A 23,034-nucleotide genomic window follows, 5' to 3' on the forward strand; every position below is an offset into this window, starting at 1 on the left:
AAGCAAACTTACTGATTGTACCCAACTCTACTGAAGCAGTTCATAAACAGGAAATACCACTACAGCAACCAGGAACATTTTTGCCCAGCGCAACATCTGTGCTCCAAGCTGCTTACTGTAATGCTAAACAGTATAAATCTGTGGATTTGGTAACACAATGTCAAATAGTCAATCTGGATCAGCATTGCATACATCCCAGATTAAGCATTTTGAGTCAAAGCCTTCAACTCCATTAAAAAGAAGTAGGCCTTACTTCTAATCTTGGTGTAGTGATGCTAATGCAGAGGTACTTTGCTGATTTCACAGACTTTACATCATCTTTATTAAATGGCAACTGAGATGAGTGAGATATGTCAGCTCTAACTCCAACAGCTGTAGTTGTCTTAGTTCACTTTTCTGCTATGGAAAGCCACCCTTGTACTTGCTTAGGACAGACTGCAGGTGTACAGAACTCATCATGGCATTGGTGCCTTGCAATGGAAACCTCCTGTAAGCTGACTACATGCTTGACTACAGACTAACTGAGAAATGTTAAACAAAGGCTAGTAAACATGTCAAGTCCAAACAATTACACTTAAATATTAATTTTATTGCTAAGGGTTTGCTGTAAATTTTAATAAGAGAACAAGGACATGTAGTAAAAGCAGTAGTTAGAGTGCACAAGAACATGAAGGATCTGGGGGGAGGAAACATTTGCTGCATGCTACCCTCCATGACTTAGTCTTAGTCATAGCATGAGGAGGAAAAGCCACAAAGACATCTGAGGAATCCAAGTGTGAATTTTCTCCTTTACTCAGCTTGTTTAGCTGGCTCCAGCACCTATTAAATCTCCATTGAAGAATAAAAAAAAATTAAGCCATTGTGTGACAACTAGGATAGCTCCATCTAGACACAGCTCAGAATCTGCTTCAGCACTCAAAACGATGTCTGTTAAAAGTCTGTGCAGTTCTCTGTATATTAACATTTCCCACCCCCTCCTCTCTACGTCATGAGGTTTTGCCCACTTACTAAAAGAGGCTGGCTCCCTAGTCCCCCACATTCAAAGAAAACAAACCAATGTTTTCACATGTAACTAGGAATTTGGGACGGGGCCCTGGTCCATCTCCTTATTGGGGTCAGACTTGCTCACTGGAAGCCTGCCTCTGTTTAGTTGTCCAGAACTGAGCATCATAAAGTAACTAGTCACAGATGAGCATATAGACTGGTGACCTCTGTAAGTCCTGACATTCAATTCTGGATGGACTACACAACAGACTTAGTTATCCTTAACTGAATGGTGTATACTGCAAAAAACAGTGGCAGTGTAGTGGCTATGGTCCTCCCATATAAATGGGCTCCAGGCAGGAAAGCATGTGCTTGGGTGCTGTGCAGGTAAAGCTCATACCACAGCAACATGAATAGCACCACTTAGAAACAAACACCTGGTTAGGACTGTCATTTCAGTCTGTTTTGAAAATGATCTTGCCACACCTGCTGCCTCTTCCCATCACAATGGTCTCACCTATTTGCAGAAGGTGGAGAGGCAGTCCCTCCAAGCCCCAAAATCCACCTGAGCCCTGCTCCTTCAGCTCAAACTAGGGTCTACACAAACTGCAGATATATGAAGTACTGGATCGGGCAGAGAAAGGCTACTGAGTCATGACTACAAATCCAGCCACACATTAGTATAGATACAACCAAACCTTCACTCATCTCCTGAGTAACAAAACCCACAAACAAAAAACCTACACAATAAAACTCTGAACTTAAAATAAATGACTAGCTGATTTACATTGTGCTATTCTTTCACAATCATTATGAAATTCAAAAGAAATCACAATGCTGTTCAATTGTTTTATTCCCCCCCACTTAACAATCTAAATGTCACACAGACAGAAGAGGAGATAGAGGCATTCTGCAGACTTAGCTATATTGCAAAGCACAAACTGAACAGCAGTGTAGATCTGTAATCAGCTTCCAGGTTATCTCAAGGCTCAAAAAGGGTAAAAATATTTGTTCACGTAAGTTCCAGTCTCTTTCTGACCTCTAAGAGAACTTCAGTAGTTTACTCCAATTTGCTTTGGTTTGGACTCGCAATAGGAAACTTTTGCTTTAGGCCTCTTTTGAACATCCAACAAGTCTTTTCAGTACATACCACTGGCAGAACATAGCCTTTATTAATCAGTGAAAGGACATGCATGTACGTTGGTGTACTGCTGCAAAACAAAGTTTCTTGAAAGAAGTTTGCATTCCACAGATTAGGCCCACTCTTAAGTAATGCAGCCAAGATTACATCCATCTGTTTACTTCTATTGATTTCAGTTTGTTGGGTTGGTCCTAAGAGTCAGAAAATATTAGTGCTTCCCCTGGCTGCTACCCAAACTCTTGTTCAAGACCTCTATTGCTTAAATACATTGGATAGAGCTAAGAGAACTTTAAGATGAAATGAAAAAGGTTGAGGCTTGATCTAAATTCATATTGGTGAGAGTTCTCATCTATTTTCATCTCTCCTGACATACGTTAACCTTAAGGAAATTAACCTACTTTTGAATGAAAGCATAACAAAGACTTAACATATTAGAACAGTATGAATACAGGAAGCTGGAAGTGGAGTATAAAAGTAAGTCCTCTTACTATAAATAACTCAGGCACCCTGCCTCTTTTACCTGAATAAGAAAGCATATGCATTTCTTCAGACCTTTCTTTCCCCTGCCAAGCACAGCTCAGCATTGATTATAACAGGATAAGGTAACAGGCCACATAACACACATAATGGTTGCACTCCAGGTTACAGTCCACAGCACAGCAGCCTGCAGGAGCACATTTTATAAGAAACCAGGCATACAAGCAAAGCCAGCCAGGTTCATTGGAGTGTTTTTAAAAAAGTCATAGAGGGAAGAAGCTGATGTGAGGGAGGAAATGTGCATAGAACAAACCCAGGCTCAGCTGTACTCAAAACTAGTTGCTAATAATGAAACTGGTTCAGTAAACCTTGGAGGCTAAGAGGCAGTCTATCCTAGCCATGGCAAGGCAGCTAATATCAAAGTGCCTGTGTGCAGGGTCTACTTATGCTGTTTGTCTCTTCCCTTCTGACTACTACTGCCTGCAGTGGAGTTCTGGTAAGCCAAACAGGACAAGGGCTGTTCAAGATAGTTCTCCTGCAGACTCTGCAGAGCAATAGCAGTAATGAGCAGAGACACTGGACAATGGCCTCTTCCACAGCAATGCAGTTGGTACAGTGTCTAAGGTGAGTGTTATACAGACAAGAAAGACCACTTGCAAAGCTAAAGATCCATTACTTCCATCTGGCCAGAGAAAAATTATTCAGGTTAAAGAGAGAGGTGGAACAACAAACATTGGTCTCCCTTGCCACTGGTCATTCACATTTCTGGGAGAACAAGAGAACTGAGGATTGCTGTTGCTTCTTAGTGGTTTGCTTATACTTCATCTGGGTGGTGTGAGACATGTATAGGACTCCATCTAAGGAAACACACTGCAGGCAAGTTTGAAAACAAAAAATTCCCAAGCATGGTAGACTACATAATGCCAAGAAGTTTCTGCTAAGCTACATGTTTGTCCAGGGAATGTTTAGAAGCCACTAGTACATACATACTAATGCAGGACTCCCATAAACCTCCTGTTTAGACTAGATTTTAGACCCTCCAGAAAATGTGGGTTTTTTCCTGCAATGTTTACAATAACAATCTGTTCATAAAGCTAGTAACTGCTATGTTACATTGCTGCCTACATTGATCCCTGTCAGTATAAATCCTTTTAACTCTAAATATCAGAATGCAAGAGCAGTACATACCATCTCCAGCCACTTAACTAAAGGGTGCCTTTAAACTCTCCTTAAGACAGTTAAGAATCAGTTATTAAGATGTCACTACTGAAAAATAACTATTGCATTTCTTAAAGTTTAACAGTAAACAACATTGCCAATATATTATTGCACACAATCAAGATTTTTGGAACTACAAAGATATGGAAAGGGTAATCTAGAAAACCCAGAATAATGATCCCAGAGCCATCCCAGTTGCTGCTCCAGCAAGCATGCCCAGTGCAAGATCTCCATCACTGTCACGGTAACGCTCACGAATGATGACGTGGTTTGCAGGTGGTTGGCCGTAAGGTCCTAGATAATGAGAAATTGTTATGAGCAGGGCAAAAACCCACATATTTTAGTGCCATGCATTGTGATATCAAAACATGCTCACTCTTTCACCCTTTGACACTATGATGATGCCAGCTACAAAGATAAAATACATCTCTGCTTTGGACTCAGCCTCCACATTTTCTCAATAAATTGAGAGGCCTAGCAACACTTTCAGCCTTGTAAGAGTTTTAACATCTGGGAGAAAAGCTCATCACAAAGGTAAAACTGATCACTGTTCTGCATTTTACTAGCAAACAAACTATGAATTACTTAGTGGATTTAATGCAAGAAATGGGTCTAAAATTTGATTCAGCCTTGAAGTTAAGGCAAATAGTGTAGTTCCTCCCCTCAAGAAACGTCTTTGGAAGCTCTAGAAGTCAGTGATTTGTCATGGTACTGTGAATAATTTTCACTGATATCTGTGCATTGGTACTGTACGGTTACTGTCTGCTACTTCAATTCAGCTGCTGCATTTCTTTTCAGATTAAGATTGGTCCAGTAGTAAGGAATTAACCTAAGGCTCAAGAAAGCACTAACTGACCCTTGCACTGCAACAGATTGTACAAGCTCCGCCTGCTGTGTTTTGTGACTTTAGCTCCTATCTGCAAAGCAAACATCACAATACTGATTTCCCTTACAAATTTCTGAATAGAGATTCTTGTTTGCAGAGCCAGATCATAAACACTTACTAAGTTAAATCTTCTAATTTACATTATCCATAGTACTCTAAAGCCCCAATTCTGTAGGATTTGGGCTCTCTGTGAAAAATTAATCCTAAATTAAGGTGATTTAAGATTAAAACCATATCCTAAAATTTTATTATTTCATCTGTTACTGGGGTTGAAAGCTATACAAACTTGAACAGAGCAACAGAAGACTTCACAAGGGTGCATGTACTGCATTACGGCATGTGGGGAAGCAAACAATTACAGCCATGCTTTGGGAGTGGATTTACCTTTGAAACTTGCATTTAATTCTGAGGTCATAGCTGAATATCAGAGTTTACGTAATTAAGCTAGGTGTAAGAGTAACATGAATTGAAAGGCTCCAACAAAGCCCAGTATGGAGTACTGAATCAATCTTGTTCTGGCTCTTCTGTCTTTCCTGAGAAAACATGCTGCCTGCTGTAGTTAGAGTTATGTGTGTTTCAACAGGAGTTATGAAGTAATTTAAGTATGTTGGAATCTCACTGGGAAGGTTAAATCACTTAACACAAATTCACCTGGTCATTTGTTGTGAAAGGGTAAAGGGGACGTGGTTCCAGTTACAAGACAGGTTTCTTTCTGTTGCTCTGTGTACAGGAGTGGTGGGTGGTAAAGGAGTAATAGAATTAAAGCCAATAAGACTGACTCAAATAGCTTTTGTAGGAAAGTGAAGTATATGGGTGATACTGATTACCTTGGTATGGATACTGATAGGGAACAGCATAAGCTTGTCCATTAGAGGCATAGTAGACTTGAGGACCAGCAGGGGGATACGTGCCACTGTACTGATCGTAGCCATAGCCATAAACCTGGTGAAATCAAAAATGTCTATTACAGCAGGATTACTTGCTATTTATCTGATTAAGCACTTTGTTCAGTTCTCCCTCACTTCTAATGCAGTCGAAGTTTCACTAAAATTCCCACTCTATATTGATATACTTTCTACTTCCTGGAAAGGATTGAGAACAGCTGCTTGAAAAAATAAGTGCTCCTAAGCAGCATTCACTCTCCATCCTTCCTGGATGGTAAATAACAGAGGCAAAGCATAAATCACTGGGCAGAGCCACAGTAGCCTTACTAGCTTCTCTTCTCTGCCCTCATGCCAGTAACAGCTCTCTGAAGAGCTCAGAAGTACCAGGCATGCATCCCCTGATTGCAAGAAGTTCCAACCAACTTTCCTCTAGCACACTGCATGTAAATGTCAGATTCAGGAGAAATACTCTGTAGCCTCATGTTCTGGAAACATTTGGTTCTCCGAAACAGGAGGCCCACTGCTAGCTTTGACAGAACTCCCAGTATCATGTCTAGTTCTTAACTATTTCTAGCAGTGAAGGGCTGAAGTAGAGCACATATACTGCAATGAGTTATACTACCCCAAACCATCCCTTTGTGTATTGCTGCATGTCAGTCAGAACATCCAGGGATACCCAGTGTATACTGGTTCAGCTTTAGCACTGCTGCTCCACTGCAAAAGAAGTGTGCATCCAGGAGCTAGAGCAATTGTGTTGCTATGACATCTTGGACACAACAAAATCCTCATGTGTTAAAAGTGACAGTTCCAGTCATGAAATTTTAACACTTCTGGTTTTATATCCTTCCAGTGCTTACACAACGTGAAAGTGTAGTCACACCTCCTTATGTTAAAAGCCAGTATTTTTCAAGACTAGCCAAGTAACTTCTGCCTCTAAGAACCCTGCCCTCTAAGAAGCTTTATTTTGCAAGTTCACTGAGCAGCCATATCTTCCAACCAAATCTGCCTCATCCCTTTCAAAGGAAATCCATCTCAAATAGGAATGACAGTTGCTAGTGCCTTATTCTCACTCTCTTTTTGCACAAACCTTAAAGCTGAGTCTAACTGTGAAACACAGCACTTTGGGAGTACAGTTTGAGTGCTTGAAGGACAGCTGCTTCTGCTACCTCACTTCCTATGCTTTGCAACTGCAACTCTTACCTCAGGTGATGGTGTGGCATAAGCTGTGTAGGGAGGAGGGGCTGAGGAAATGGCTGTCTCATCATACATCACATCAGATCCCATGTAGCCCTAAACACCAGGGAAGGATAGCAGTTAGCACATTTTTTTCTGCAGACAACCAGTGACAGTACTGCAAGGATTAAAAAGAATGACCCCAAGAGTAACCTTTACACATGCTACATGTTAAGGAAGCAGTGAGTACCTTATAAAGTGCTTCAAAAAAACCCAAATTACTTGGGGAGCAGACCTGGAAAAATGCAAAAGCCTGATCACCCACAGAAAGAAGCCATAAAATTCCTTGCCTATGTCCATCTACACACGCATGGATACAGGTATAGGCAAGCATACTGACTCCTCCCATCATTTCCTAGCCTCAGTTTTAGAAATTACCCTCTTGTTCACCCTTTATTTCCACGTCAAAAAGTCTTCACAACTAAGCTAGCTGTCTCCTGGCACCCTAGACCGGTATCACCAAGTTCTGCAAGAGCAGACAAAGGAAACAAATGCAGTAGTCAAGAGTGGCACCTAAACACCGTCAAAGTTCTTAACCACCTCTCGCTTTATGGCTGTGAGGAGATTTTAAAAATAAAATACAGTGCAAGAAATTCAACTTGGTTGTTCTGGGGCAGAGGTGATAAGACTCACAGAAAAACTTTCATGATTCCTGACCTCTTCTCTCTTCACAGCTAGCATGCTGATTCAGAGGTAATGTACTCACTTCTCAGCATGCATGCACTCCCTTCCAGGTACCTCTTGCTCTTCCCCTAGTCTGCCAAGCATCATCTTGCATTCTAATGGATCTGCATTAAGCAACAGCTTCTTTGCATTAAGCTTTCTGTAGCACTACACCTGGTAGGAAACAAACACTATAAAGTGCATTTTTACTGGTTGCAGAAGCTTTCATTTCTACACACAGCCTCACTGACTGCTTCCCTTACAGACCAGCTTCTCAAACATTAACATCCAGAGAAAACATTCCGTGAAATCATTCACTTCCACCCAGACTCTATTTGCCTAGACCTGGCTGCAAGAACAACACATGCTTGTGCTCTAGAGGATCATCCTCTCCCCTCCCCACCCACAAGACTTAGCATCGTGCTTATGACCCCATTTTTCTCTAGAACAAAGGGATGCAACACGATTTCAGAAGTAAACTGATAAACCACATGTAGTGCTGATGTGCTGCTTCCCTATCAGTATGAAGTCTAGGCAGCACACTTACTGTGTTTGTTCTGGCATCCTGGAGAGCAATTTTCCATGCCCTGCAAAAAAAACCCAAGTCACTGTTTAGTGGAACACTGATAAAAATTAATGCCACTTTTTCTTTTTAGGTCTGTGAAAAAAATTAAGTTAGCAACCACTGGTTGGTACTGCAGGAGCAGAGTTTAGGATACTGTAAGCGTCACAGCCTAGCGATACACTAAAATGGATGCACAAAAGTGTTACACCAAGAGTGAGAAATAATTACTCTCTTAGCAGAGCTGAGAAGGAATGAGGAGGAACACGAGAAGGAGTAGAGTCTGTTTTGAAGGTCCTAACAGCTAGGTAACATGTTGCCACGCTCAGGACAAGGTAGTAGGAAGAGGTGCCCCACAGTTGCGTCTGTGCCGACTAGAGAGTGTGGGTCCTGAGGCTGTTACAGGTTGAACAGGAAGTACCTGTACTTCACAGATACTCCTGTGCCATAGGGCTGGGAGCATGCTCAATGCAGCTGCAGACACTTGGCAAGCACTGATGATAGAAGTTATCCAACTACATGTAGCCAAGCTCAGCTGAGAGTTCACAATAATGGAGTGTTCTTCCTTTCACCACTGACTGGGATGTCCCTGGGCTATGCAGGGCCATGTAGTATTTGAAGAATGGAGAAAGTGAAAACAAAAATCTGTTCAGCAAGTGTTGCGTTAACCATATTAATAAGATTCTTTTATTCCTCCTGGAGTAAAATCTTCACTGCTCTCAGTGACTTAACTTGCAGTTAGCTTCCATGAGTGAGATAACTTCTTATAGGAGAGCTGGGTTTTGTCACTGACAACTTGCTTTTCCTTGCTTGAAAACTTTCTTAAAATGTGTCTCTTGAAGTCTGAAGAAAGGAAAATAATTACGAAGAGGAAGAAAAAGAAAGGTAAATGAGGAAGAGGCAGCAAACCCACTATTTTCTGGCAGACTTACAGGCAGTCATCTGCACTCTCTGCACAGAGGTTGACTGTCTTCCCATCACGGCAAACAATCTGCAGTAAACAGTCTCTCTGTTTCCCTTCTGGAGGCTGAAAATCTGAGTCAGAAAAAAGAGACAAGTTATGAAATATCTATAACCACAATTTCATGACTGCATTTGCAAGAAGGGAGAGTTTATACAAAAGTCTGGACAAAATAAACAGTTGTAGCTGCTTTCCATGGCATCAGAACAAATGACTACAGAATGAAATAACCCATTCTTGCCCTTTAAAGAGTATGAAAATAAGTAGCTCTGAACATCATTCCTAAGAAAAGCAACTGTCTTACAGCAGAACCGATCCATACTTGGCAATAACTACTTTCCAACACTTGTGTCAGCATCAAGTACAGTACTAACAAATGCTACAAGTGGATTTAGTAATACTTGAAACAGATTCACAGATTGCATTGCATTAGAACGAACCCTCAAAGGTCATCTTGTCCAACCTCCCTGGAGTCAGCAGGGATACCTCCAACTAGATCAGGCTGCCCAGAGCCACATCCAGTCTGACCTTGAATGTCTTCAGGGATGGGGCCTCAATCACATCCTTGGATGACCTGTTCCATTATTTTACCACTCTCATTGTAAAGAATTTCCTCCTTATGTCCAACCTTAATCTACCCTGCTCCAGTTTCAAACCATTCCCCCTTTTTCTATGCTACAAGCCTTTCTAAACAGTCCTTCACCAGCATTCCTGTAGGTCCCCTTCAGATATTGAAATGTAGCTATAAGGTCTCCCTGAAGCCTTCTCCAGGCTTAACAGCCCCAATTCTTTCAGCCTGATTTCATAGGAGAGGTGCTCACTGATCATTTTTGTGGCCTCCTCTGGACCTGTTCCAGCAGGACGTGCTTTGTTGTGCTGGGGGACCCAGAGCTGGACACAGTACTCCAGGTGAGGTCTCACCAGAGCAGAGATGCAGAATCACCTCTCTTGACCTGCAGTTTCCCATTTCCAGTCCCGGCCTCTCACTCCAACCAGCACTATAATTACACCAGTAACACAATAGTCAGGCAAGTCTATTGTGATCATATCATCCTCACATGCATGCCTGCATCCTGCCTATATGGTACACTGTTCTCACTGACTTTGAAAAGGAAGCATTGAACCCTGTCATAATCTATCCCATGGTGATACTATGCCCTGGCTATCTATAAGGGAACGTAGCAGTCGGGTGGGTTGGGGTTGTTTTTTTTTGTGGGGTAGGGGGGGTGGGGAGATGGGGCAGCAGGGGTGAGGAGTGTGGATTGTTTTATTTTCACAATGAAGCTGCACACTTCTTGGCCATATTTACTTTTTTGTAGTGTTGCAAATGATATACTGGGCAGGTGCTGAAGTTGTAAAGAATCCCTGAATACACAAATCTTGAAGGTTCTCTTATTACCTCGACATTCATTCCCCACTCTGAGGTTGATGCAATGGATTCGCATGTGGATTTTATCTTCAATGTCATGGCGATTTTGATCATCATAGAATATTAAGCGGCCATCAGACCACAGATCAAACCAGTTCTTCTTCCAGCGCCGTAAAATAGTACCTTAAAAATCAAGACAATTGCTTTTAAAGGCACGTATTAGGAAGTAATTGTGTCCTAGAGTTAATAAAAAATAAACCAAGAAATCCTTTACATTTGCCCCACATATTCTGAGATGCCAAACAAAATCCTGTACTATAGCATGGCCACTTCAGGACATTACAGAACTGAGTTTCATGTTTTATCTAGTATTCAAAAATCACAAGTGAATTTAAATGCATAACCGGGTGTTTTAGTTCTTACTTGCTGCAAGAACAAGCAGAGGTCATGACTAATTGAAGACATTAAGTTAAGGTATCAGGTAAAGTCTCCAAGTCTCCACTTATACAGCACTAATTACAGAGCAGCATCTGAAGCTGAATGCCAGTCAGACACCTCAGCTATGGTATTTCCTGTTTCCCACTTGTATACCCAAAAGTCATATGGAAGAGCTGTCATGACAGGTCATTTTGTGAAGTGTCTTAAAGGTAAACAAACAAAAGCCCCCCACCATAAACCAACCCACAGAGCTAGAGACTTGTTTTAAGAAAGGCCTGTGAATTACTAAGTTGCTCTGGTGTTTTCTGAAGAGTTAGGCACAGTGGGGAGAAAAGGAAGTAAAAGACCCATGACTTACTTTGCCGGAGCAGCCATCCGCTCTTCACAAATGCCATTGTTGAGTAATCTAGCAGATGGAAGAGGTGAGGGTGAGAAAAGTAGTCTTTAGTATTTCACAATGATATATTAGAAAGAAGCATCTCAAGGTATAATATCATATATTATCATTATATCTCTACGTACCTAGCTAGTATTGCAGAGAAACACAATAGATCTCAGATGAAGATACTCAGCAAGGCACAATTAGTATTCTACGACATAACAAATGGAACAAACGTGCAATTGTAGCAATCCAATGTTATTATCAATGACCACTTTTAAGTTTAACTGGAAAACACACAAGCTTACAGTTACTACTTTTGCAACACAGGGATTAGCCAGACTGCAATGACTGCTTCCTGACTCACCAGAGGTTTCTTTCAAAGTTGTTCTTGTTACATTACACGTGCGTCTTCTGTTCTGCAGTCTCAAGTTACTAAGCACCTTCACTTCCCTATCTCCCTTTTCTGTACTTCCTCTTTTTCATTTTCTAGCTCAAAGTCCAGCCAAAACAAAAGCTGAAGCAGTTTAATCTCAAACAGGAAGGAGAAAACTGGTTTTATGACTTGTATTTCTTCCAAACAGTTCCCTCTGTCACTAGCTCACTCCAAGATGAATTGAAATAAGTAAAAGTTAAGTCTGTAAAAGTGACATTCTCGTTTCTCCACAACTTTTCAATGAGGCTTGAAATGGCATGGGAAGGACCCTGCATTAAATTAATCACATTAATCACCTGGCCACTGCACTCTGGTTTATGAATGTGCTAAAGAAAAGAGATCAAGCACAGGATATATTGGAGGATGAGGCTTTATTTTATAGTGGAATAATGTTCTGACTATTGTTCCAAAAATAGATTAATAAAAATACAACTATCTGGATAAAACTGAACTAGGAAAGCAAAACCAGAAGCATTTTAAGTCTCCCTTGAGAAAGCTGCCTTTTTCAGAAATTATTTGTGAGGCTGGCAAACCAATATGAGGGACTTAAACCTACCAGACAACAGTGTAGCAGCGTAAGAGGGGGGAAAGGTGGCATAGTAGATTTAATAGACAGAAGAACTCCTCCCAGACAAGGAAATATGTTGAAAGCTGGGAGGGAGGAAGAGAATAGATTTGGTATCTTCTAGTAAAACATCAAGTTAGTAAGCATCCACTTATTTCCTGATAGGTGTATATACACCATGTACTGGATATTACTTGTAGCTTTGTCCTCTTCACACAACTGGGCAAACCCACAAGACTATAGCCAGCAGGATTTCATATTGAAGGAATGCCACATCCAACACAGGCTTAGGTGTGATGGTGAGAACCACCTGCAGATACATTTTAAACTCCAAGATAGATCTCCTACTCTTGTCTTTTGTAATAGCTCACTGAGAAAACAAACGTTTAGCTGATAACCCACTGAAAGGGAGTGTTAAGACTCCTATCCTGCTTTACTGCTGGCTACCAAGTCCGGCTCTGAGGTCTAAACATGCTATTGTCACTTGTTTACAGAGAGAGCTCCAGAAACAGAGGCAAATTTATTCTTACTTTGGATCTGACCCTTATTGTCTGACCACCCCAGTATATGCTCCTCTTCCCCTAGATTCTCCTTTACAAGGAAACAGTCGTCTTGCTCTTTGTTTTGACAGGAATGGTCTCTCCATTGGTGCTTCCATGTCTTTCTACTAGTTTGCTTACTAAGGAGAAATCACTGTATGTTTCCAGAGGCCTTTTAGTAGACAAAAAGCCGATGAAGAATTTGAGTGAACTTCAGTTCTGTTGCAAGTGCTAGATTAGGCCACTGAATGGTTGTTTCTGCCTTTAAACTTACTCTGTTACACAACAGCATAATTAGATTTAACTTGGAAATATAAAGGGGAAGAAATGAAGAAAAAACAATTAAGTTCAGCCTGTGAGTATAGAATGGCTCACAAAGTCTCACATTACAGGATGTCTCATGGTTATCTAGGGCTACAACAGCAACACAGGCTTCAGCAGCTGTAAAGTACTTTGCCTGTAATCCCAGTAATCTCAGATGTAACAACCACATTCTCCCAACTCAGAATTTAAGTGCCTAAAACCCCTCAGCTCTGGATAGAGAGCAAGGAATCACATAGAACAATGTCAGCACTTAAGTAGGAGGTGCAAAACCACTGAGATACTCTTCTCTGTTCCTTTTTAAGCACAAGCACTCACTCCAAGCCCTACAGAGTATTCACAATCAACCCACATTATGTTTAAAAGGATATTTGGAGAGCTAGAAGATAGCCTGGCAAGGTCAACTGCAACTATTATTTGCTTGTCAAACTAGCTCAGTGCAAACCAACAGGGAAGATGGGATTTGAACAAATATACATCAATTTATCACCAACCTCAGCAGTTCCTTGGTGACTGAAATCTACATATAGTAGCATCCTAAACTGAACACAAGTTAAGAATAAATGCAGAAAAGGGCTGGGGTTATCCCTTTCAGTTTCCTGGAACAGCAGTTTAAGGTTTTTTCTCAGAGTATCATGTGGAATATCCAACAGTCCATTCCAGTTCATATTTTGTTCTCAAACACAACTGGCTGGTAGGAAAAGCAAACTTCAAAGCAAATCAAGTCTTTCTAACTGCAGCTTGGAATTGCTTGAGCAATTTTGATTAATGCAGTCAAACTAGCAATGGACCCGGTTCTGTAAACCATGGAGATGGATGGGGTTTGGCCACACAGACCTAACTACAGAGCTGGTGCCAGGTAACACCTGTCACTTTATGCTCAAGACCTCAGGTGAAGAAAAAAAAAACACAACTCAAAGGAGCAATCAAATATCACCCCGTCACACCCTCTTCCCTTAAAACCACACTTTCTGTTCTTGGAACTTTCTGAGCTACGTGCAGGCCTTTTTCACGTGTTGTTTACTTTTCACTAGCGACTGCCCAGTCCTCCCGAGACCTGCGGCTTTTGATTGAAAGCCTGCTCGTTCACTACGAGTGGTGTGGATAGTCGCCGTCCCTCTTCCCTCTCCCACCGAGGCTGACAGCTGCACCCGGGCTGCTCCCAGACCAGGCTCGCTCCGGGGCCCTGCCTCGCTGCCCCTTCCACCCCTTCCCACCGCGTCGCGAGCAGCTCGCCCGCAGGTCTACTCCCGCGCCCCACCCCCGGCCGCTCGCTCCCTCCCGGTCACCCGACGGCGACCGCCACGCAGAGGCCGCCAAGCCCTGACCTCAAAACACCGTCTCGCCCTCCGCGAATCCGGCAGCCGGGGTGGCAGAAGGGATGCCACCGGCACTCTCCTGGAAAGCCCCGTCGGCCCCGGCAGCTGCGGACCCGCCGACTGCGGCGGCCCCGGCCTGCTCCCTAGCCCCGCTGACCTTCGCGCGGCTGGCGCCGGCCGGGCCGGTCCTGCAGCCGTACGCAGCTATGCCCTATGCCCCTTGCCACCGCTGTCCCCTGTTTCCCCTTTATGGCGATCCCGGTGCCCAGGTGGTGGCGAGGCCTCGCTGCACCTACCTACCGCGGCCAGGCCGCTCCCGCTGCCAGTCCCGTTCCACCAGCGGCCAGCGCCAGGCCCAGCCCCGTCCTGACGTCAGCTCGCCGCGCTGCGCCGCCCTGGCCACGGTGGCCGCACGGCCCGGGCTGTCGGCACCGCCCAGCTGCGGCCTTGCTGGGCGCCGCGTGTTTTACGTGCTTGTCGTGGTGTTCGGTGGGAAGGTGTTTGTCACGGCTCGGATCCCACCGAAGGGAAAGTGTGGTGCGGGACAGTGACCTAGTTACGGGTAGTGGCTTCCGAAGGCACACAGCCTCGCCGTCCTTCACACGTGTCCCTTTCGGCACAGGTTAGTCCATGGCTTAGTGTCAGTCCCAGAACGTTATGACACTTTTTATCCTTTCTTCCTATCTTATTTATGAAAGCGAAGGGCGTGGAACTGCAACAAGAGAACAACAGCCACTTTGCTCAAGCAGTCACACAAGAATTCAAGGCCGGGAGAGGCCAGCAAGTGTGTGACCTCTTGCATAAACCCGCCAGAAACTACATCTGGGTGATTCTTGCCGGATAGACCAGAACTCCAGTAGTGCTGCCGGCACGCTGCAAAATCTGACTGGACAGAGAATGCACTGTGTCACTAGGTAGTTACCATCACAATCCAAATTGTGTTTTCCATTTTTAACCCAAAAAGAGTTTTAGCTTAAAATGAGGAAAACATCTTGGGCAGATACAATATTTCCCCTGGACCAGTGGAACTTCCTAGTATAACTTTTCCCAAACCCATCCTGTTAACACAGGAAGGAGTGTGACTCCTACCATCATGGTTAGTAAAAAGAAGAAAACAAACTCATTAATTGGTTCAGCCAACCTCTTTTAAGATTGGACAATACAGAAATAGTATTCATCATAATTAAAATTTCACTTAATCTGTCAACCAGCACCTTGACTTCGTCCTACCCATCTGTTCTCTCTTCTTGGGCACAACAACAATTCTAACTAGAAATCACCTGGAAAGCCTGTGATAGCGTACTTCATGGCTGTAGTGTAGTCCATGCCTTGGTAGGTCTTTGAAGGCAGAACAAGAAGTATAAAGAGAAATCGCCTATCTGAGAATGGAATCACAGGTTTCAAAAACAAAGTGTAGCTCAAATTCTGTTTATGTAAGAGTCTTTGAGGCTAAAACTGCTTGTCTTTGATCACTGAAAAAGTATTTTCTGAAACTTGGATGTATTCCGTTAGAGGTGGAAGGTAAGTCAATACTTAGACTGGGAAAGGGAACAGTTTACATCTGGAATGAAAAATACTCCTCTTGAGGATTTGGGAGCCTCAGCAGGTCCTAACCTTGGTGAGCAGTCACTAAGGGACAGCTGCCTTAGTGGTGCGTGTTCAGTGTTGGCTGTCTGGGTTCGTATCAAACTTTAGTTTTCAGATTAAGTTTAAAACCATTTAAAAATTCATTGGAAGTTGCCATGGTGTTTTCTGAATAATCATCTCCATGAAGTCAGAACATCAAGATTTTGTTTAATAGCTTTTTGGGAACTATGTCCCATACTATGCTGACCATGGAAACTCAGGGCTATAAGTCAGGGGTGTTGTTATAGAAGTTCTGTCACAGGTCCTACGTGAGGGTGCACAATAGAGCCACAGGTCCAGGAAACACCAAGTCTTCAGACTGCCAGAAACTGAAGTGCTGGAAACGTGTTAGGCTTATTGTCTCATTAAACTCTGAAATGTTTTGACTTCAAAGTATTTGTCTCTGCATTTGCTTAGGAAACTTTCTAACTAGGTGTGCTGCTGAGCTGAAGGCCTGAGTCTTAGTACTCTGAGAAGAAGAACTAGAATATTTAGATGAAACCTATTAGAAATGCAGATTGTTGTCAAACTGTTTGCCAGTGAAGTGTGAAAGTGAAGGCTTTTGTTGAAATTTTCAGCCTATTCATAATTGCACCTCCAGTTTAGTCACATTCAAAGTATGATGTACTATTCATCCCACGCTAAAAAAAAGGTTTGGAATGTTTTAGACTTAACAAGCCCCCTTCTTTTTACTCCCATTCTTGTCCTGGATCAAAGGAACCAAGGCTGAAGTTCAACTTGCCAGTTGAACTTGCCAGTTGTAGTTACAACATACCAGTTAAAATACAATTGGAAATTTAAATTTCTGAATGCCTAAGAAATTGCTATTTTGAAAAATCAAGCCGTATGGTAACTTCTGATTCTTTCTCATAATGCAGCTGACATAATGCATCTCTTCAATACATGCTAAATTTTGACTGCCACCAACTTAAGGGTTTGAATTTTTACAGTCATTGCAGGGTCCTCATATAGTCTTTATATGCTACTGGAATTTAAATTTCAGCTTTCCTACTTTGATTTGTAAAATATAGACTCTACATCAAGCAGAATACACATTTTTGTGAAGGATAAAACAATTATTTTAAGCAAAGTACATGTCAGCATTATTAAGTACTACAATTAATACCATTGATACTACTACAACTAATACAGTGGTCAAGCAGGCTAAAAAAATCACACTAGGAATCTGTACTGCTTGTAAGTCAATGAAATGAAAAATATTAAAATCAAGAAAAAATTAATAAATGGACCAAACAACCGTAGTTGCCACAGAAAGATAAGGAGACCTGCTGATGGAGAAGTTCTGAATAATTAATTAAATGAACTATGACTCCAACTTTGCTATATGGTGATCACTGTATTTATTAGTTCTTCAGAGCTTAGATGTTGAGGTTATAGGCAACTCAAAAGCAATTGGGCCTGCCTTAGATGAGAACAGTAGAGCAGAAGATAGGTCCAAAAATAAAGCAAGCTTGATTCTGTGTGAAACTGAGGCTGCAACAGTTTGTACATAGCCTATAAAGTTTCCCCGATGAAAGAGAGATGAAAAAGAGCATATTTCTAGTCTTCCAGAAGGTTGTATTGTCTTAGCTATGTATATAACAGTCCCAAAGATAAATCATAGGCTTGGACAAATTTCTTTATCCAGACTGCCTTAACGTAACATCCTTCTCTCCAGTGGAAAAACCTCTTGGCTCTTAGCTTCTACCATTCCTGTAGGTAACTGATCTGCTCCCAGGATTAAAATTCCTTGGCACATTTTACCTGCAAAAATGAATCTGTGTTAGCAGCTTTTGTCATGTGAAATGAGTGTCTATTGAGGGTGGTTCCTGTGTTTTATGAAGGTCCTGAACAGGACTGCAGTATACAGGCAATGCAAAACAGCCTTTCCTCTGATGAACTGCAATCCAGACAGGTCTCTAACAGGAGACAGGTCTTACATGTGAAGAGCTGAAATGAAGGGCCCAGATTTTTAAGTCACTCTGGGTTTTGTTCCACTCAAATCTGCAAAACACACTGTATCCATATAGCAAAACATAACATATAATTGCAAGCCATAGCACATCTGAATCTGGAGGACAAAGTTTGATTGCAAACTGTACAAGCATTCTGCCTCAGCTGAATGCAGCTAGCACTAAGACCCCAGCAAGGCAGATCATAGCACATGCTAGCAGCCAGGCTTCTTTGCTAAGAATAATTTCTACCAGGCTATATATTCCCACTGAGATTCTCTGACCATGTTGCACTACTAGGGCTGCCAGACAGTGTACAGTCATTTGTTTTTGTTAAGACAAGCCAGAAGCAAATTATCTCCTGACAGAACAAGGAAAAGGCTAGCATGGAACTGTGCCTCAGAATTGTTTCTTCCCTTTGTATTTTGGTCTCCGGAATGATTATTCTCACTTAATTCCTGTTCTTTTCAAGCCTCCACTCTATCACTTCTGGAACTGTATATTTATCTTGCACATACCACAGTTATTGAAGCAGAAATGTTTCAGGCCTGTGGGCTGCAAGAGGAAAACGAGAGAATTCAGCACCTAGCATCAGCATTCAATTGAATGTAGAGATGGGCACCTGAGCAAATATACAGGAAAATCTACTCTGTATAAGCAGAACTATAAATCATATACCAAGCTGGAAAAAGCCTGCTCCTAGATTTCCTTTTTGCAGAAAGGCTGTAAAGGATAGAAGTGTGTGCTTAGGTTGAGCTAAGAAACATACTTTCTCTCCCTCACAGCACAACAGTGCTACCCTAAACTTTGCTAAGATATTCATATCACGTTTGAGTCAGAGGAGAAATGCTGACATTTCCTTACTGTGTTAGGTCTGGAGTGTTTTCAGGTTGCTGTAGAACACCACTAAAGTGAAAATGGTAAAGATTTCTATTTGAAGCACTGAAGATGTTTCCTCTGTGTTAATGTGTTGAGCCAGTACTGGAAGAGACAGACCTTCATTAGAATGTAGTGAAAAAACCTACAGACAATGCCTATTTGTGTAGTAGCTGATAAATCTAGAGAGGACGATGCTCTCCATATTGTATGTTCTTTGCATACACAAAAGCTTAAGAGACAATTACTTGACCATTTCTATGTACCTTGCAGAAAGCATTCACCAGACACCAGTGATAGGAACAATCAAGCTCTAGGCATGGAGCCAATATGCAACTGATTTTTACAGTGTGTGGATCAATTGCTGAAAACCTCATCTGTGTAAAAAAGGCTTCCAGGCGCACACTTAAAAGCTCTTTACGTGACTTGACCCATGATCTAACAACAACCAGAAATTGAAAGTTCTGTTGTTTGTATCACAGTAATTACAGAGGCTTTGACACCCTATGCTCTGTATGGATGCAAACAAATAGATAACCCTTTCTCCAATAATTTATCATTTAACAGACATAGTACAAAAAAGGTTAATACAATCCATCTCTGACACCACCTCACCAGATAAGATGCTGTTTATTTATTTTGAATAGGCTGATAAGTTTCTCCAAAGCAGAAATCTGTTTTCCAAAAATATTCATGCAAGAAAAGCAGAGTGATTTCAGGGAGTGTGGTTTCACTGTAGTTTTATCACCAGCTATGTCTGCATTTCAAGGGGCAGTGTGTGGTTTCCAACTCTGCAGCAACATTCAGCCAGCATCCCTGTCTTCAAATAATTTCAGCCAAAGACATGAGTTAAGGCAGTATTTCAAGTGTTGTTAGTTCAAGTGTTTCATCTGAAAAAGCAAACCTTCAGAAAAATGTAAAATCTGTGGGACATGCATTCTTCCAGCTGTGTTTTCTGTAGTAACCTACACATGGGTTTTGGTCTCAGACAGGCTCTACTGTACATAAAGACAAAAGAATTGTGCAGAATGAAGTTTAAGGTGTATCAACAGAGCTCATGATCCCTGAGATAGCACAGTTTGAGATCTAGTCCTCATTCAGAGTATAAAAGGTGTCTAGGTCAGGCCTTGCCTCCCCTGGAACTGTCCACACTGATAACCATCAGTGCTGAGTCAAAGCATTAGGCCAGTGCAGTAAAAAAAAAAAAAAATTATCTCCAGTCTTCATGTTCAGCAAAGACTGGCTCCTATCAGCTGGCATTGGACAACACCTCAGGGACTTGGAGTTGGTAAAGGATCTTCATACAGAAAATCCAGGTATCCATTTGTTCCTTCCACAGCATTTGCAACAAACACATCAGCATATCACCTGTGTATCTGCCCTAACTTTTCTGGAGCTCAGAGTGTTTGCATCTGACCAGATCAAGCTTTAAAATGGTAATATTCTACCTCTAAACAAAATTCCTGGCATGACAGAACCTGAAAGCCCTTAAGTTGATGTTCAGATTCTTGCATTGCAGAGAAATTATTTTAAGTGGGATTTTGATGCAGTGGCAATGTGGGTAATTCCTGAAATTACCAGTTTATCCTCACTGGTCACTCTTTAAAGATCTCAGTTCCGAGTGGGACAGCTTTCTGGAAGATATGCTGTAAACGTGAAGGAAAACATGCTGCATACATGTAGGAACATGTAGTGGACTCAGTGCATGGAAGTCCAGGTTAACTGAGTGTACTTTTTGTCTTCAAAATCAATGAAGAGTATTGCTTGTCCGGAGACATTTAATTTCTGAGTCCCTTCATGATGCTCTTTTCTTTGCCAGACACTGAGCCACTGTAATGTGATAATTCCACTGCTGACAGAGCCTATATGAAGCCAGCCAAGTTATACTGTGTAATAGGATTTCCTGGAAGCTTCCTCAGGTTGTCCCAGTTTGTACAGGTACAAGTCAAGATTTGCCAGCTTTTTAGTTGTCGAAAGAAGCAGTTAGGAGTCAATGTTATAAACAATCTAAAGAGGTGCATCATCTTGCTTCTTAACTTTCTGAGGCATTTCTATGGTATCAATTCATTCCATCAACCTTCAGACACTTCATTTAGGCACTGAGACACTGATGTAGATGCTATCATCTCCAGAAGACAGAAACGCCTCTCCAGGGAGCACTTGCACCCATATCTATTACAGTCACTCTTCAAGTGAGGCATTGTCTCTCCACTGAATAAACAGAAACCCTAGAGTGATCCCTCACCTAATTTAGGTGTAGGAGGGGCCTACTGCTAAGAATAAAAATTTGGAGTCTAGGGTTTCCTACTGTATCTTGTAAGTATTTTAAAAATGTGATCCAAGATGACTTATCCCTTGAGAAACATAGGGGTTCTTGCATTCGCTTCGACTCAAAGAGAACATTGTTTTCAACTTAAATAGTGGCTCTGGCACTCGCTATGGCTCACCTGAGGTGGTTGCTCTTTGTAGGCGTAGTCATTTCTCTAAAGCTTGTACAAAGATCTGTTTGCTCTTTCCTTTGGGAAGAGGGAAGGGCTCATAACTAAATATAGTACTAGAGAGAGAGAGTACTCATTAATATTGCATTGCCCTGCAATAGCAGTGAGCTCCACCCCATACCTAAATAATGCTTGTCCTAATAAAAACATTTAAAAAATGCTAGAAAACATTAATATTTCTGTTACCCTTAAAACACACATAAGTAGGTGATGACAGCAAGTTCTCTTTGTCTGATTCTAGGATGCTTTCCTTTTGCTGAGCTGAATTTCCTAGCTTTTGTGCACTATAATAATCGTTCTTGGAAACGTCTGTCTTTGAGGGCTGCTGCTGTCATTGCCAAGCTGTGCTGCTAATTGACTTGCATGCTTCCCTTTTATTTTTATCCCTTCAACCTCTGTATGTCATTAATGCTCTCACCTCTGTATGTCATTAATGCTCTTCGTGCTTTGAATTCAAGAGCAGGGGATGACAGAAAGAGCCGTAAATTAGATGACCTACAGCAATGACCTTTCTTATGTGACAGTAAAAAGCATCCCCAACAATTTACTTAGGAACTTGTCAGTTTTCTTTTATACTTAATTCATGAAGCATGTGTGGGAATAAAATACATCATCTCCACATCTAATACAACCATAGCAGAAATACCACACTGATGTCAGGCTTTGCAAATGGATTTTTTTTACTATTTGTCTCCATTCACTGGATTTCATCAAAACTTTCCCTGACCTATGGGAGCCCTTTGCTTTCACACAAAATGGAGACAAAAATGATGCCAAGCTGAAATAGAACTCCCACTTTGTACTCATGTCAAAAGACTGCCAGCTAGCCAAGAAGAGGGTATCTGATTCCTGGTGTCACTCTTTATACCATGAAGCTGAAGAAAAAATCATCACTGCTGGAATCATCTCTGCCAGCCTCAGCTGAGAGTGCTGGCAAGGAAAGAGGTACACACTGATGGGATGGAGACAGTAGCCTAATTATTTTCATGTCAGTGATACACTGAGTTCACTCAGTTTACCAGGGAATAAGCAGAGCTTTCAAGGGATAGGAAGAGCTGAGGAGAATACTCTTTTGATTTACATCTTCTAGCACTCTTGTCACATGCATAAGGGCTATAAAAGCAGCATGTATATGGGAGATGCTTATTGCAGCTGAGATGACAGTAGTCATTTCTTTAAAAACTGAATTTCACAGCATGGATAGATCCAGTGTAACAAAGTGCATCAAAACTGTCCTGGTTTGAGTTAGAACAGAACTATGTACTATTCAGTGATTTGACTTCTCAGCTCAATCTCTTCTCAGTAACTGTACTTTCTGCAGCTAAGAGCATATTTTTGCAGACGTGTCTGCTTTTAGCAGTCATAACGCTGATGTTTATAGTGAGCACCAAGGATTGGTGTGCAAACCAAGGCCATTGCTAAATCTTGTGTACTGGATGGGGGTGCAGAGTAAAAGGGTGCAGCTGCAGGGTAGACTGGACAGGCCAGGTGACCCTAAACTGACCAGCTAGGTATTCCATCCCATGGGCGCCATATTTGGTACAGAGCTAAGGGATCATGAGAGTCAGACTATCTTTTCTTCTTTAATGGCTGGCATCTGAGGAAGACTCTGTTCATTTTGCCTTTGATCCCATCTGTGTGTTCCTGAATCCAGTTCCAGTATACCTCCTGAATCTGGTTCCTGTCTGCCGCTGAGTCCTGTCTGGG

General features: G+C 41.9%; 1 protein-coding gene across 1 annotated transcript; it reads right to left on the reverse strand.

The window, feature by feature from the left end:
• Positions 1-579: 579 nt before the first annotated feature.
• On the reverse strand, positions 580-14,702 carry PLEKHB2 (pleckstrin homology domain containing B2). The gene is made up of 8 exons (XM_054386287.1): positions 14,672-14,702; positions 11,175-11,222; positions 10,409-10,561; positions 8,981-9,083; positions 8,034-8,073; positions 6,791-6,880; positions 5,534-5,648; positions 580-4,114 (listed from the first exon to the last, which is right to left on the reverse strand). Exons 2-8 carry the CDS (start codon positions 11,209-11,211, stop codon positions 3,978-3,980), a joined length of 675 nt encoding a protein of 224 aa, XP_054242262.1. The 5' UTR covers positions 11,212-11,222; positions 14,672-14,702; the 3' UTR covers positions 580-3,977.
• Between the last annotated feature and the right edge of the window lie 8,332 nt (positions 14,703-23,034).

The sequence above is a fragment of the Indicator indicator genome, chromosome 13 (genome assembly GCF_027791375.1).
Source record: "Indicator indicator isolate 239-I01 chromosome 13, UM_Iind_1.1, whole genome shotgun sequence".
Taxonomy (NCBI): Eukaryota; Metazoa; Chordata; class Aves; order Piciformes; family Indicatoridae; genus Indicator; species Indicator indicator.